This window comes from Triturus cristatus, chromosome 8, assembly GCF_964204655.1.
Source record: "Triturus cristatus chromosome 8, aTriCri1.1, whole genome shotgun sequence".
NCBI classification, from domain to species: domain Eukaryota; kingdom Metazoa; phylum Chordata; class Amphibia; order Caudata; family Salamandridae; genus Triturus; species Triturus cristatus.
Genome location: NC_140591.1, coordinates 690,451,480 through 690,464,984, shown reverse-complemented (window position 1 = coordinate 690,464,984; position 13,505 = coordinate 690,451,480). Strand labels below are relative to the sequence as shown.

The following is a 13,505-nucleotide window of genomic DNA, read 5'->3' as shown; positions in this document are numbered from 1 at the left end:
CTGCACACAGCAGTGTTCCATGAGCTGTTGCTATGGTAGCAGGCAGAAGTCAAGTTGGGGGAAGGGTACTAGGCAGAAGTCAAGTTGGGGGCAGGGTACTTTTGGAAAAGGGTTGGTTTTCAACCAATAGAAATGTGTCATTACATTTGAAAAAAAGGGGGAAGCACTGAGATTTGAAACTTACATGTATATGTGTGGAAAAATAGAGGGAAAGTTTGCCATTATCTGGTTCTGCTGAGAGGAGAGAGGTGTACAGAACAGAGATCCTGGCTCTGATAATCTGCTGTTTGAGTGACACATTTCTTTCACAACTAACTAATTTTAAAGGTGAGTTTACAGTTTGAGAGGGGATGTATGTGGTAACTTAAGAAATGAATAATAGAAATGGGAATTGTTTTTGTTGTAGTTACACATGGTGGATTCATAATGTGTCAGTCTGTAAAAGAGATTTTCACTTGGCCCGAAAAAAAAAGAGCAGTAAGTGTGCTTTCAAATTGGCAAAGAAATTTCGTTTTGGCACTAATGTGAAAACATGACTGTGTGTGCATAGAAGAATTATAGGCAGAAATGTATTGCGTCTTGCTCTGGTGATTTCACAGTTGCAGTAGATGGAAAAGAGGAGCGAATTTTTGGGGGAAGAAGCAGAGGTTTAGCACACACCCATGTGCTTGCCATGTATAGTCATGCACAGTAATTAGAAGCGAGTGGGGTTTTCAGGTTTAAGTCTGTAATGCAAATACATTCAGCATCACTAAGGCTGGTTGCCCCTGCTGGAGTGTAGGCAGTCACAGAGAATGCACACGGTGGTGGTCTGAAAAAAAAACAGCTTGGACATGTGCATTTAAATAAATTTAAAAAAAAAGGTTTCAGAATGTGTCAGTCTGTAAAAGTGATTTCAAAGTGTAAAAAGAGATTTTCACTTGGCCCGAAAAAAAAAGAGCAGTAAGTGTGCTTTCAAATTGGCAAAGAAATTTCGTTTTGGCACTAATGTGAAAACATGACTCTGTGTGCATAGAAGAATTATAGGCAGAAATGTATTGCGTCTTGCTCTGGTGATTTCACAGTTGCAGTAGATGGAAAAGAGGAGCGAATTTTTGGGGGAAGAAGCAGAGGTTTAGCACACACCCATGTGCTTGCCATGTATAGTCATGCACAGTAATTAGAAGCGAGTGGGGTTTTCAGGTTTAAGTCTGTAATGCAAATACATTCAGCATCACTAAGGCTGGTTGCCCCTGCTGGAGTGTAGGCAGTCACAGAGAATACACACGGTGGTGGTCTGAAAAAAAAACAGCTTGGACATGTGCATTTAAATAAATTTAAAAAAAAAGGTTTCAGAATGTGTCAGTCTGTAAAAGTGATTTCAAAGTGTAAAAAGAGATTTTCACTTGGCCCGAAAAAAAAAGAGCAGTAAGTGTGCTTTCAAATTGGCAAAGAAATTTCGTTTTGGCACTAATGTGAAAACATGACTCTGTGTGCATAGAAGAATTATAGGCAGAAATGTATTGCGTCTTGCTCTGGTGATTTCACAGTTGCAGTAGATGGAAAAGTGGAGCGAATTTTTGGGGGAAGAAGCAGAGGTTTAGCACACACCCATGTGCTTGCCATGTATAGTCATGCACAGTAATTAGAAGCGAGTGGGGTTTTCAGGTTTAAGTCTGTAATGCAAATACATTCAGCATCACTAAGGCTGGTTGCCCCTGCTGGAGTGTAGGCAGTCACAGAGAATACACACGGTGGTGGTCTGAAAAAAAAACAGCTTGGACATGTGCATTTAAATAAATTTAAAAAAAAGGTTTCAGAATGTGTCAGTCTGTAAAAGTGATTTCAAAGTGTAAAAAGAGATTTTCACTTGGCCCGAAAAAAAAAGAGCAGTAAGTGTGCTTTCAAATTGGCAAAGAAATTTCGTTTTGGCACTAATGTGAAAACATGACTCTGTGTGCATAGAAGAATTATAGGCAGAAATGTATTGCGTCTTGCTCTGGTGATTTCACAGTTGCAGTAGATGGAAAAGAGGAGCGAATTTTTGGGGGAAGAAGCAGAGGTTTAGCACACACCCATGTGCTTGCCATGTATAGTCATGCACAGTAATTAGAAGCGAGTGGGGTTTTCAGGTTTAAGTCTGTAATGCAAATACATTCAGCATCACTAAGGCTGGTTGCCCCTGCTGGAGTGTAGGCAGTCACAGAGAATACACACGGTGGTGGTCTGAAAAAAAAACAGCTTGGACATGTGCATTTAAATAAATTTAAAAAAAAAGGTTTCAGAATGTGTCAGTCTGTAAAAGTGATTTCAAAGTGTAAAAAGAGATTTTCACTTGGCCCGAAAAAAAAAGAGCAGTAAGTGTGCTTTCAAATTGGCAAAGAAATTTCGTTTTGGCACTAATGTGAAAACATGACTCTGTGTGCATAGAAGAATTATAGGCAGAAATGTATTGCGTCTTGCTCTGGTGATTTCACAGTTGCAGCAGATGGAAAAGAGGAGCGAATTTTTGGGGGAAGAAGCAGAGGTTTAGCACACACCCATGTGCTTGCCATGTATAGTCATGCACAGTAATTAGAAGCGAGTGGGGTTTTCAGGTTTAAGTCTGTAATGCAAATACATTCAGCATCACTAAGGCTGGTTGCCCCTGCTGGAGTGTAGGCAGTCACAGAGAATACACACGGTGGTGGTCTGAAAAAAAAACAGCTTGGACATGTGCATTTAAATAAATTTAAAAAAAAAGGTTTCAGAATGTGTCAGTCTGTAAAAGTGATTTCAAATTGAAAAAAGAGATATACACTTGCCCCCGAAAAAAAAAGAGCAGTAAGTGTGCTTTCAAATTGGCAAAGAAATTTCGTTTTGGGACTAATGTGAAAACATGACTCTGTGTGCATAGAAGAATTATAGGCAGAAATGTATTGCGTCTTGCTCTGGTGATTTCACAGTTGCAGTAGATGGAAAAGAGGAGCGAATTTTTGGGGGAAGAAGCAGAGGTTTAGCACACACCCATGTGCTTGCCATGTATAGTCATGCACAGTAATTAGAAGCGAGTGGGGTTTTCAGGTTTAAGTCTGTAATGCAAATACATTCAGCATCACTAAGGCTGTTTGCCCCTGCTGGAGTGTAGGCAGTCACAGAGAATGCACACGGTGGTGGTCTGAAAAAAAAACTGCTTGGACATGTGCATTTAAATAAATTAAAAAAAAAGGTTTCAGAATGTGTCAGTCTGTAAAAGTGATTTCAAAGTGTAAAAAGAGATTTTCACTTGGCCCCGAAAAAAAAAGAGCAGTAAGTGTGCTTTCAAATTGGCAAAGAAATTTCGTTTTGGCACTAATGTGAAAACATGACTCTGTGTGCATAGAAGAATTATAGGCAGAAATGTATTGCGTCTTGCTCTGGTGATTTCACAGTTGCAGTAGATGGAAAAGAGGAGCGAATTTTTGGGGGAAGAAGCAGAGGTTTAGCACACACCCATGTGCTTGCCATGTATAGTCATGCACAGTAATTAGAAGCGAGTGGGGTTTTCAGGTTTAAGTCTGTAATGCAAATACATTCAGCATCACTAAGGCTGGTTGCCCCTGCTGGAGTGTAGGCAGTCACAGAGAATGCACACGGTGGTGGTCTGAAAAAAAAACTGCTTGGACATGTGCATTTAAATAAATTAAAAAAAAAGGTTTCAGAATGTGTCAGTCTGTAAAAGTGATTTCAAATTGAAAAAAGAGATATACACTTGCCCCCGAAAAAAAAAGAGCAGTAAGTGTGCTTTCAAATTGGCAAAGAAATTTCGTTTTGGCACTAATGTGAAAACATGACTCTGTGTGCATAGAAGAATTATAGGCAGAAATGTATTGCGTCTTGCTCTGGTGATTTCACAGTTGCAGTAGATGGAAAAGAGGAGCGAATTTTTGGGGGAAGAAGCAGAGGTTTAGCACACACCCATGTGCTTGCCATGTATAGTCATGCACAGTAATTAGAAGCGAGTGGGGTTTTCAGGTTTAAGTCTGTAATGCAAATACATTCAGCATCACTAAGGCTGGTTGCCCCTGCTGGAGTGTAGGCAGTCACAGAGAATACACACGGTGGTGGTCTGAAAAAAAAACAGCTTGGACATGTGCATTTAAATAAATTTAAAAAAAAAGGTTTCAGAATGTGTCAGTCTGTAAAAGTGATTTCAAAGTGTAAAAAGAGATTTTCACTTGGCCCGAAAAAAAAAGAGCAGTAAGTGTGCTTTCAAATTGGCAAAGAAATTTCGTTTTGGCACTAATGTGAAAACATGACTCTGTGTGCATAGAAGAATTATAGGCAGAAATGTATTGCGTCTTGCTCTGGTGATTTCACAGTTGCAGTAGATGGAAAAGAGGAGCGAATTTTTGGGGGAAGAAGCAGAGGTTTAGCACACACCCATGTGCTTGCCATGTATAGTCATGCACAGTAATTAGAAGCGAGTGGGGTTTTCAGGTTTAAGTCTGTAATGCAAATACATTCAGCATCACTAAGGCTGGTTGCCCCTGCTGGAGTGTAGGCAGTCACAGAGAATACACACGGTGGTGGTCTGAAAAAAAAACAGCTTGGTTTCATAATGTGACAGTTTGTTATACAGATTTTCACTTGCCCAAAAAAAAAGAGGAGTTTGTGTGCATTCAAATTGGCAAAGAAATTTCGTTTTGTGACTATTGTGAAAAGAAATGTAGTAATATATTTAAATTCAATAAAGAATTTTTTTTTTAGTTTTTTTGCAGGTATTGCTGAAGAACAGTGAACAAAATTTAAGATGCCTACAAAATCTCGAGTTCAAAAAACGCTAAAAAAAAAACTATATTTGAGGACAACTGGAGGACCAAAGTTAGTAGAAGATGCTGATGTTGGGAAAAAGAAAAAATCTTCTGGTAAGCAAAAAAGACAATTCCTAAACAAAATATTGAAAACAAACAAAAATGTACAAAATGTCTGTTCTCGGAAAAATGTAACAAAACCTACAGAACAGCAAAAAATTGAGGATTTAGTTAATGCAAATATACCTTCTGCAATTGAAAAGTTTAACATAAACAGAAAAACAGCATTTAAAGAGATACGTAGAAAAATGTTTCAGAGAAGAGTTATGTCCAATTTGATAAAGGATATAAAGAAATATAAGCAAAAGGCTAAATATTATAAGAGAAAAAAAGAAATTGAAGCCATTGCAGCAAAGGCATTAGAATTAAAAAGGAAACTATTCATATTAATTTTGAATAGGATGCGTACATTAGATAAAATGGTTAATGTACTGAAATCACAAAGCAAAAGCAAAAGAGTAGTGAACAGAACAAATTTTTGTAAAGTGTTTTTAGGAAAGTGGATGCATAGCTCAAGTAGTGAACCTTTTTTTAATGAAGAGAGCTATTTTCAAAGTAATAGTTTGCTGCATGCAGTTGACACCAGAGGTCGTTCATACGAAGTAAAAAATGGTTGCATAATGGAGAAGGAGATAATGGTTCCAAGAGATGAGGTACAAGTGATGGCAGATGAGGCAATGGGGAGACGTCCTAAAGCCCCAGTGTACACTTGGAATTGTAGTAGTATTTGCACTGTGCGTCAGGAATCTATTGACAGATTTCGAGAGTTTCTAAGAGAATATAGTAAAAAAAGTGTAAAACAAAAGATTAAGGTGCTTCAAAGTCTGGATCCATGCAGAGTGAGAGAGAATACTGGTTTGCAGGGTCATTCTCTTGCTTGTCTATCTAGAAAAGTGTGCAATAGTGTTTTCCATCATTTTAGGATGCTGGCTGTTCATCATACTGAAATGAGAAAGTTTGTGAGACGGTTGTATTTTGCCAAAAGTCCAGCAATAAAGTTAAATGAATTGAATAGGGCTCTGTTCCGAGGAACGGTATCAGATGTAGAGAAGGTTGTTGATGAAATTCAGTTTTGTTACTTTGGTCCTGAACAAAACAGTGCAGAGAAGGACACAGTAAATGAGGCAGAAGTGGAAGAGAATGTAGAACCTTGTGTAAGTAAGACATTTAATGATCACATAACAAAATTTGCAATAGTCTCTAATGAAAGACCAAATGTTACTTGTATTTGTTGCCGCAGAACTCATTATAGAAAACAAACTAGGAATGTTGATCTCTACAGAAAGAGTGAAAATGAAGATAATTATAAGTGGATGGATTTTGCAACATATATATTTCTTGAAAATTGTTTTGAATTGGGTGAAGATCAGCGTATTTGTAAATACTGCTACAACAAGTTAGAGGAAAATAGAATGCCGACCAGAGCTGTACATAATAATTTAGAATTGGATGCTATTCCTGCTGAACTTTCTGAATTAAATACATATGAGTCTATACTCATTCAATGTGTTCATCCGTTCCAGACCATAGTACGTATGGAGCCCAAAACTGGTAAATTACCTCCTTCAGATTTAGTGAGAGGTTTAAAAGGTAGAGTGGTGTATTTGCCCTTGGATTTGAAAAAAAATATGGAAACTATTGATGCGGATACTTTGGAAACTGAACCATTAATTATTCTGGTTAATGGTGTACCTACAAAGAATAAGAAGATTTGGCAGGAGCTGGTAGATGTGCGGAAAGTACAAAGAGCAAATTTGTATTTGAAAAAAAATAACAAATGGTATGAATCAATTTATATAGTAGAAGAAGAAGAAGAAGAAGATTTACAAGGAGATACAGAAACACCAAGTGGACAAATTGAAAAAGTGGACAAGTCAAAGGAAGAAGAAATTTATGAACATTTTAGCATACATCCTCTCCATTCGAAAGAAGTTATGGGAGACAATATTGATCTCTTTCAGATGAAGAAAGCAAAAGGAAATCCCGTGAGTGTATGGGAGGAGAGCTTGGAAGCTCGATGTTTTCCCCAGCTGTTTCCTAAAGGAAAAGGAGGACGATACGATGAACGTCCGGAACAGATTCCAGCTTCTGAGTATCGGACTACAAGACTATATGCTGAAGATCCCAGATTTCGACAAAGTATCCCTTATTTGTTCCATCTTTTATTTGAAAGCGACTTGTCTGCACTGTCTTATGCAGTAAATCACATTTTAAAAAGTGGAGTACATTTACAAAATGTGTCTGCTAAGGATTTTATGGAGAAAGTGCAGCACCGAGATGATCATTTGGAAACACAACTGATCAATCTGATGGCTTGTCAGCGTGGGACAAATGAATATTGGTACCGACGCCATGGTGAACTAAAATGCATGTTACGCAATTTAGGAACACCAACATGGTTCCTTACCCTAAGCTGCGCCGAGTACGCTTGGGATGATTTACTGGATTTTCTACGAGAGGCCAATTCAAACATTGAAAACATCGAATACAAGACAGCAGGAGAACTGTGCTCATTGGATCCGGTTAATGTTTGCAGATATTTCAATCATAGATTTGAGGCTATGATGTCCTTCATCTGCAATAAAAAAAATCCACCCCTTGGAGAAGTAGTGGATTTCTTTTGGAGAAAAGAGTACCAGGCAAGAGGTGCTCCTCATATTCATATGCTGCTGTGGATCAAGGATGCCCCAAAGTTTGGAACAGATACTGATGAAGCAGTGTTATCTTACATTGAAGAATATGCAACATGTGCTATACCTAAAAGCACAGAAGAGTACAAGTTAAAGGAGCAAGTTCTACGTTTCCAAAGTCATCGGTGTGGAAAATACTGTCGACGGAAATACAAGAGCAAAGAAAAATACTACACTAAATGTCGATTTGGATTTCCTAGACCTGTTCTTACAAATGGAAGAGTCAACAGTTTTATGTCAGCTGTGAGACATACTATCACAAGAAAATCACCTAAGAATACCTACAACCTTAAAAGAAAAGAAGAATCAAAAAATATAAATGACTACAACCCAGTCATTTTATCCATGTGGAACGCTAACATGGATATACAGTATGTTGCTGACAATTCCATTGCTGTTGCTCGATATGTAACGTCTTACATTACGAAATCAGAAAAAACAGAATTGAAGGAAATGTGGGAAGAGATTTCTCACGAGAAGACTGTCAGTAAGAAGCTGTACAGTTTCAGTTTGAAGATGTTATCGCATCGAGAAATTGGATCCTACGAATGTTCAGATAGATTATCTTCTGCAAGTCTCTACTCGAAGTCAAGAAGAATAATTTGGGCAAGTTTAGGCCTTGCAGCAATGAGAAATCGGGTACTGAAATCTGTTGGAGAAATTGAATATTTGGCACAGTTCGAACCTGAAAGTACAGATATATTGAAAACAAACATGTTGGACACATATTATCCCAAGAGAAGTCATCATCTGGAGAACATGTGTCTCTATGAAGTGCTGCAGAACTACATTTATTCACGGAAAGCTGCAGAAGACATCAATAATGGAAAATATAAAGTCGTTGGTGAAGAAGGATGTTTGGTGAAGCAAACCAAAGGAAGTTTGATAAATCACCGGAAGCTGAGTTGCGACACTACCGACAAGAAAGAATTTTACTACTTGGCTCTTTTACAGTTGTTTAAACCATGGCGTTCAGAGGATGAACTACTGGGAGAATTCCAGAGCTATGAAGATTCTTTTAATGCTTGCAAAGACAGCATACAATGCAGTACATTCTCAACTTATCTGCAAATGTTAAATGAAGAAATTGAACAGGAAACTACAATTGCAGCAGAAATTGCTAGAGACAGTTCTCAGGACAGCCAAAGTTCAGGAACATACAGTCAAGATCCCCTAGGACAACCAATCGTTGAAAATGAAGCATCAATAGCCATGAATGAAGTGGAAACGGCTATGAATCAAGCTCAAGAAGAATTTATAGACTTAGAAAATTTGGAAAGACAACTGAATCAAGAGCAGCAACAAATTTATGAAGAGATCAAAAACAAAATTGAACACGGATTTCTACATGAAAAAAAAGAGTGCTCATGCACATCATTTCATCCAATCAGGATGTATGTAAGCGGACAAGCTGGCACTGGAAAAAGTTTCCTAATTAAAGTCATCAGAAGCTACCTAAAGCAAAAAACAGATTCTACTTTGTCTTGTGTGGTTACTGCTCCAACTGGGTTAGCAGCATATAACATAAAAGGAATCACCTTACATCGTTTGCTAATGTTACCAGTGGAGCATGAGAACAAAATACAATTCAACAAGCTAACTGGAGAAGCATGCTTGGAAGTTTCAAGAGTATTGAAGAAGATGCAAGTTCTCATTATTGATGAGGTGAGCATGGTATCAAACTTAATGCTTGCCTTTGTGCATTTAAGAATGCAGCAAATTTTGAAGACAGACTATGACGTGTTATTTGGTGGAAAACACGTCATCGTTTTTGGGGATCTTTTGCAACTTACTCCGGTTAAAGGACAACCAGTGTTTAATACTGTGACACATGAAGACACGAAGAAGTCATTGGGAAGCATCGGTAATACAAATATTTGGTCCTTCTTTGAGTACAAGGAACTTACAACTAATATGAGGCAAGCAAACGATGAAGAATATGGAAGTATTCTGAAAGATATCAGGATTGGACTACTCACAGAAGCTGGCAAAAAAGCATTACAGACTCGGCTGCTACATAATTTATTTCCAAAGGAAGAAATAGTTGCAGAGAAGATATACAAGAACATTGCAGAAAACAAAAGTGTCATCTGCTTAATGCCAACTCTACGTGAATGCTCAATATTCAATGAGGAGCTTTTGAAATTGGAAAAGGAAGAGATCATGAAATTGGAAGCAGTGGACAAAATTGAGGATGGAAGAATTACTGTCACAGTAACAGGCAAACTGAAAAATAAATTGGACTCACTAGAGAAGAACATCTCCAAAACAGCAGGATTAGAAAAAAATCTATATGTTTGCATGAACTGTAGAGTGTTTTTAAGGAGAAATTTGGATGTTGAAAAAGGCTTAGTAAATGGAGCGATGGGAAGAGTTGTGGGTTTTATTAATTATCAGAAAAAAGATGGAATTGAATGGTTAAAAATAAAATTTGATCAGATAGAGGAAGTTAAAGACATTTGTCGTTGTTCAGTTCGTTTCATGCTTGTGAAAGACTTATATGTACGTAGGAAGCAGTTTCCGTTTTCTCTAGCATATGCTGTAACTATTCACAAGTCTCAAGGATTGACTGTAGATTGTGCATTTGTGAACATTGGATCTAGTGTGTTCAAAGAAGGTATGGCATATGTTGCTTTGTCACGAGTCAAAACATTATCAGGTTTATTCATGATAGACTTCGATGACTCAAAAGTTAGTGCTGATACAAACTGTGTAAAGGAGTATAATAGATTAAGAAGAAGCTATGCTCCTCATTTAGGTCAGTATCCTGTGTTGGAGAAACGTGTAGTTTCTCGTAAAAGGAGAAATGAGAATATCTGTAATGAAGATGTAGAGAAGAGGAAAAAAAAGAGGAGTGATGTAATTGCAAGCAAAAAGAATAAGGAAAATGAAGAACAGGTTGTAGGATGTCATTTTGAAAATAGCTCTGGTGTCAACTGCTACGCAAATGTAGTGCTGAATGTTGCTTTTTATCTGGAAAGTTTGCAAGAGCAGATAATAATAAATCAGGGAAAAAGATTCTGTTCAGAGCTCAGTCTCCTTTTTCAAAAGCTGAGTAAAGATAAAACTCAAATAGAAAGTGCTACTGATATTAGAAAACTTTTAGATGTATGTTCAGGACGAACACAGTTTTCTCAAAATGAACAGCAAGATGCTCACGAATTTTTGATGTATTTTCTTCAGGTAGTGGAAGAAGAAGGAGTTCCCATTGACATTTTTTTTGGTCTCTCTTATAAATGGGAACATAGTTGTGATAATTGTTATAATATAAGTGGTTCTATTGTTGATAATGAAAGGTTTATTTATTTGACATTGCCAGAGAGTAAAACAGTCACTTTTGCAAACTTAGTTAAAGATGCTAATCATAGCATGAAATGTGGTGAGTGTAATTCTGACATGTTATCAACATTAATTTTAAGGGAATACGGACAGTATGTAATTTTAATGATGCAACGATGTAGAGCTGATGGATCAAAATTGGATACTTTAATAAAGAAGTTTACAGGACAGCAATTATCAATTTCAGGAAAAACTTTTGTAACTGTTGCAATAATTTTCCATGATGGACCTACTGTTACTTCTGGACATTACACAGTTTATCTAAAATGTGAAAAAGGATGGACACTGTGTAATGATTCCCAATTGATTTTCAAACAACGTTTGCCTTTTGATTTAGCAAATTCCTATCTAATCTTCCTGAAACCTAAATTTTAGAGAGACTTGGCAAGATCTGGACAAAATAATTTTACCATTTTACAGGATTACCATTGCAATTTTGTAGAAAAAAGATTTTTAAAATTATCATTTGGCCTAAAGGAAAGATAACCAATTGTAATGTGGACTTTTTAAATTTTTAATGCAATTTTGAAAAACCAATAATTTAGAGATTATCGGTAACTTCTGCACATTTTAAATTTTGGAATGTTATTGGACTGCCACTGGAAATTTTTTCAAAAATAATTTCAAAAATTACTATTTGGCCATGTGGAAAAGTAAGCAATTCTATTGTGGACTAAATAAATTATTCGAAAAATTTTCGTGAACCAAAATGTTACAGAGAATCGGTGAGATCTGGACAGATTAAACTTTAGAATTTTAATGGTTTTCCCTTGGAAATTTATTCCAGGGAAAGAATAAAAAATACTATTTGGCCTAAAGGAAATAAAATCAGATGTATTTTGGAGTTATTTGAGATATATTATTGTGAATGTACTTCTGAAACAAAAATATCAGACGGTATTTTAAAGAAAAAAGTATTGTTTTTAGATGACATTTTTTAAGAATAATATGCATTTCTGTAATGATAAGTTTAAGTGAGAAGAGATTCTGGGCTTTTTTAATACAATCTTTGAGATTGTTATTTTTTTTTGCCCGCTGTAAAATGATGAATGCAATTGCTTTCACAATTTATAGTGAAATGCAATATATTCTGAAAACAGCAAAAATAAGGCAAAAATATTTTTTGGGAAAAAATGTAAATATGTGTACTGTATTATAAAATGTTTTAAAAATATTAATACTTTTTTCTTTTTTTTCAGATCGATATAGAAAATTTTCGTAAACTACAACCATTTTAAAAACTATTTTTTAAAAAAACAAATGAATAAATATTTTTTTCAGTGAGTATGGTAAGTCAATAGTAATAATTGTAGTCTTTCAAGGACCTTGTAATGTGAAAAATGATTTTTAGTGTTTTTTTTAAAAAATAAAAAAAAAGGTACGCTTACCGTACGCGTACGGTAAAAAAAAAAAGTTTTTTAAAAAAAATGTAAAAAAAAGATGAAAGATAAGGTTGGCTCTTAAAAGAACCGTTGTGTTCATGCAGGGACAGAGGAAAGGAACCATGGGAAAATCATTCAAAGCTACAAATGTGCTGATCTATTTTGTTATTCACTAGGGAAACACTGGTCTCCCTATAACAAATTAGAGCTTTACAAAATGTGCAATGAATATCAACCTTCCGAAATCGAGGGTTCATTTCCAGAGGGCCAGCAAAAGGAGATTCTCCCCCCACAGATGAAGGGCTCACCTGAGCTGCAGAAGAAGGAGTAAGCTCTGCAGGTGATGGTCCAGGCTGAGCTGCTGTGGATGTACTGGCTCGTCTTTCTGAAGAGTTACCTCCAAAAAGTTGAGCATGTGTCCTTTTGTGTACATCCTTGAGGTGCCTCATCATGGTGTGATTCCCAAAGGAATACTTCCTGTCAGGATTACCTCTAGAAAGTACACGCTGACACAGCTTGCAAGTAACTAAGGGTGCATTCACCTTTTGCTGGCCTTCTGGAAAAGTAAAATAATCCCAAACATAAGAAGGTTTTACTTTCCTCGCTCTCTGCCTCAAGACAGTGCTGCTGGTGCTAGCCTCACTCTCAGAAGAGCTCTGCTGTTCTGCCATCGTATCCCAAAGACAAACCAGCTCCTTCTCCCAAGGGATCACAAGCAGAAATGAGGGGAATGGGTGTGGTGTAGGAGAGTTCTAGAACTGAAAGTAGTTTCAACCAATCAAAAGTTGTGTTTCAAGATCACATGACCTACCGTACGCTTACGGTACGCTTACGGTGCGCTTACGGCAAAAAGTACGCGTGCGCGTAAAAAAGACACGCGCTTGCGCACATGCGCATAACAGTCATTTCCCGGCACTTCCGCGTAACGTGCGCGTGTTGCGTAAGCGCGCACGCGTCCCACGCGCAGTACGCGCGGCTACGCAAAGTGCGTAACTATACGCAAGCAGCGTAGATAGATTACGGACGTTGCGTAAACCGTACGCTTACCGTGAGCTTACGGTACGCGTACTATAAAAAAAAAAAAAAAAAAATCTGGAAATAAATTTTACATGTTTATTTTAAAAAATATATATAAAAAAAATATTTAAGGATTTTAAAAATTAAAGCATAGTCTTTATAAAAGATAAGAAAATTAAAATAAAAATATGTTTGAAAAAAATGAAGAATATAAAAAAAAAATAGCATTTAAAAAACCTTGCAAATTCACTGAAAAAACCATGGGT

At 36.8% G+C, this 13,505-nt stretch overlaps 1 protein-coding gene across 1 annotated transcript; it reads left to right on the top strand.

The window, feature by feature from the left end:
* Nucleotides 1-217: 217 nt before the first annotated feature.
* Nucleotides 218-12,101, top strand: LOC146802542 (uncharacterized). Its single transcript, XM_085620446.1, has 2 exons — nucleotides 218-327; nucleotides 4,708-12,101. The coding sequence occupies exon 2, from the start codon at nucleotides 4,751-4,753 to the stop codon at nucleotides 11,213-11,215; it is 6,465 nt and encodes a 2,154-aa protein (XP_085476572.1). The 5' UTR covers nucleotides 218-327; nucleotides 4,708-4,750; the 3' UTR covers nucleotides 11,216-12,101.
* Nucleotides 12,102-13,505: the final 1,404 nt, after the last annotated feature.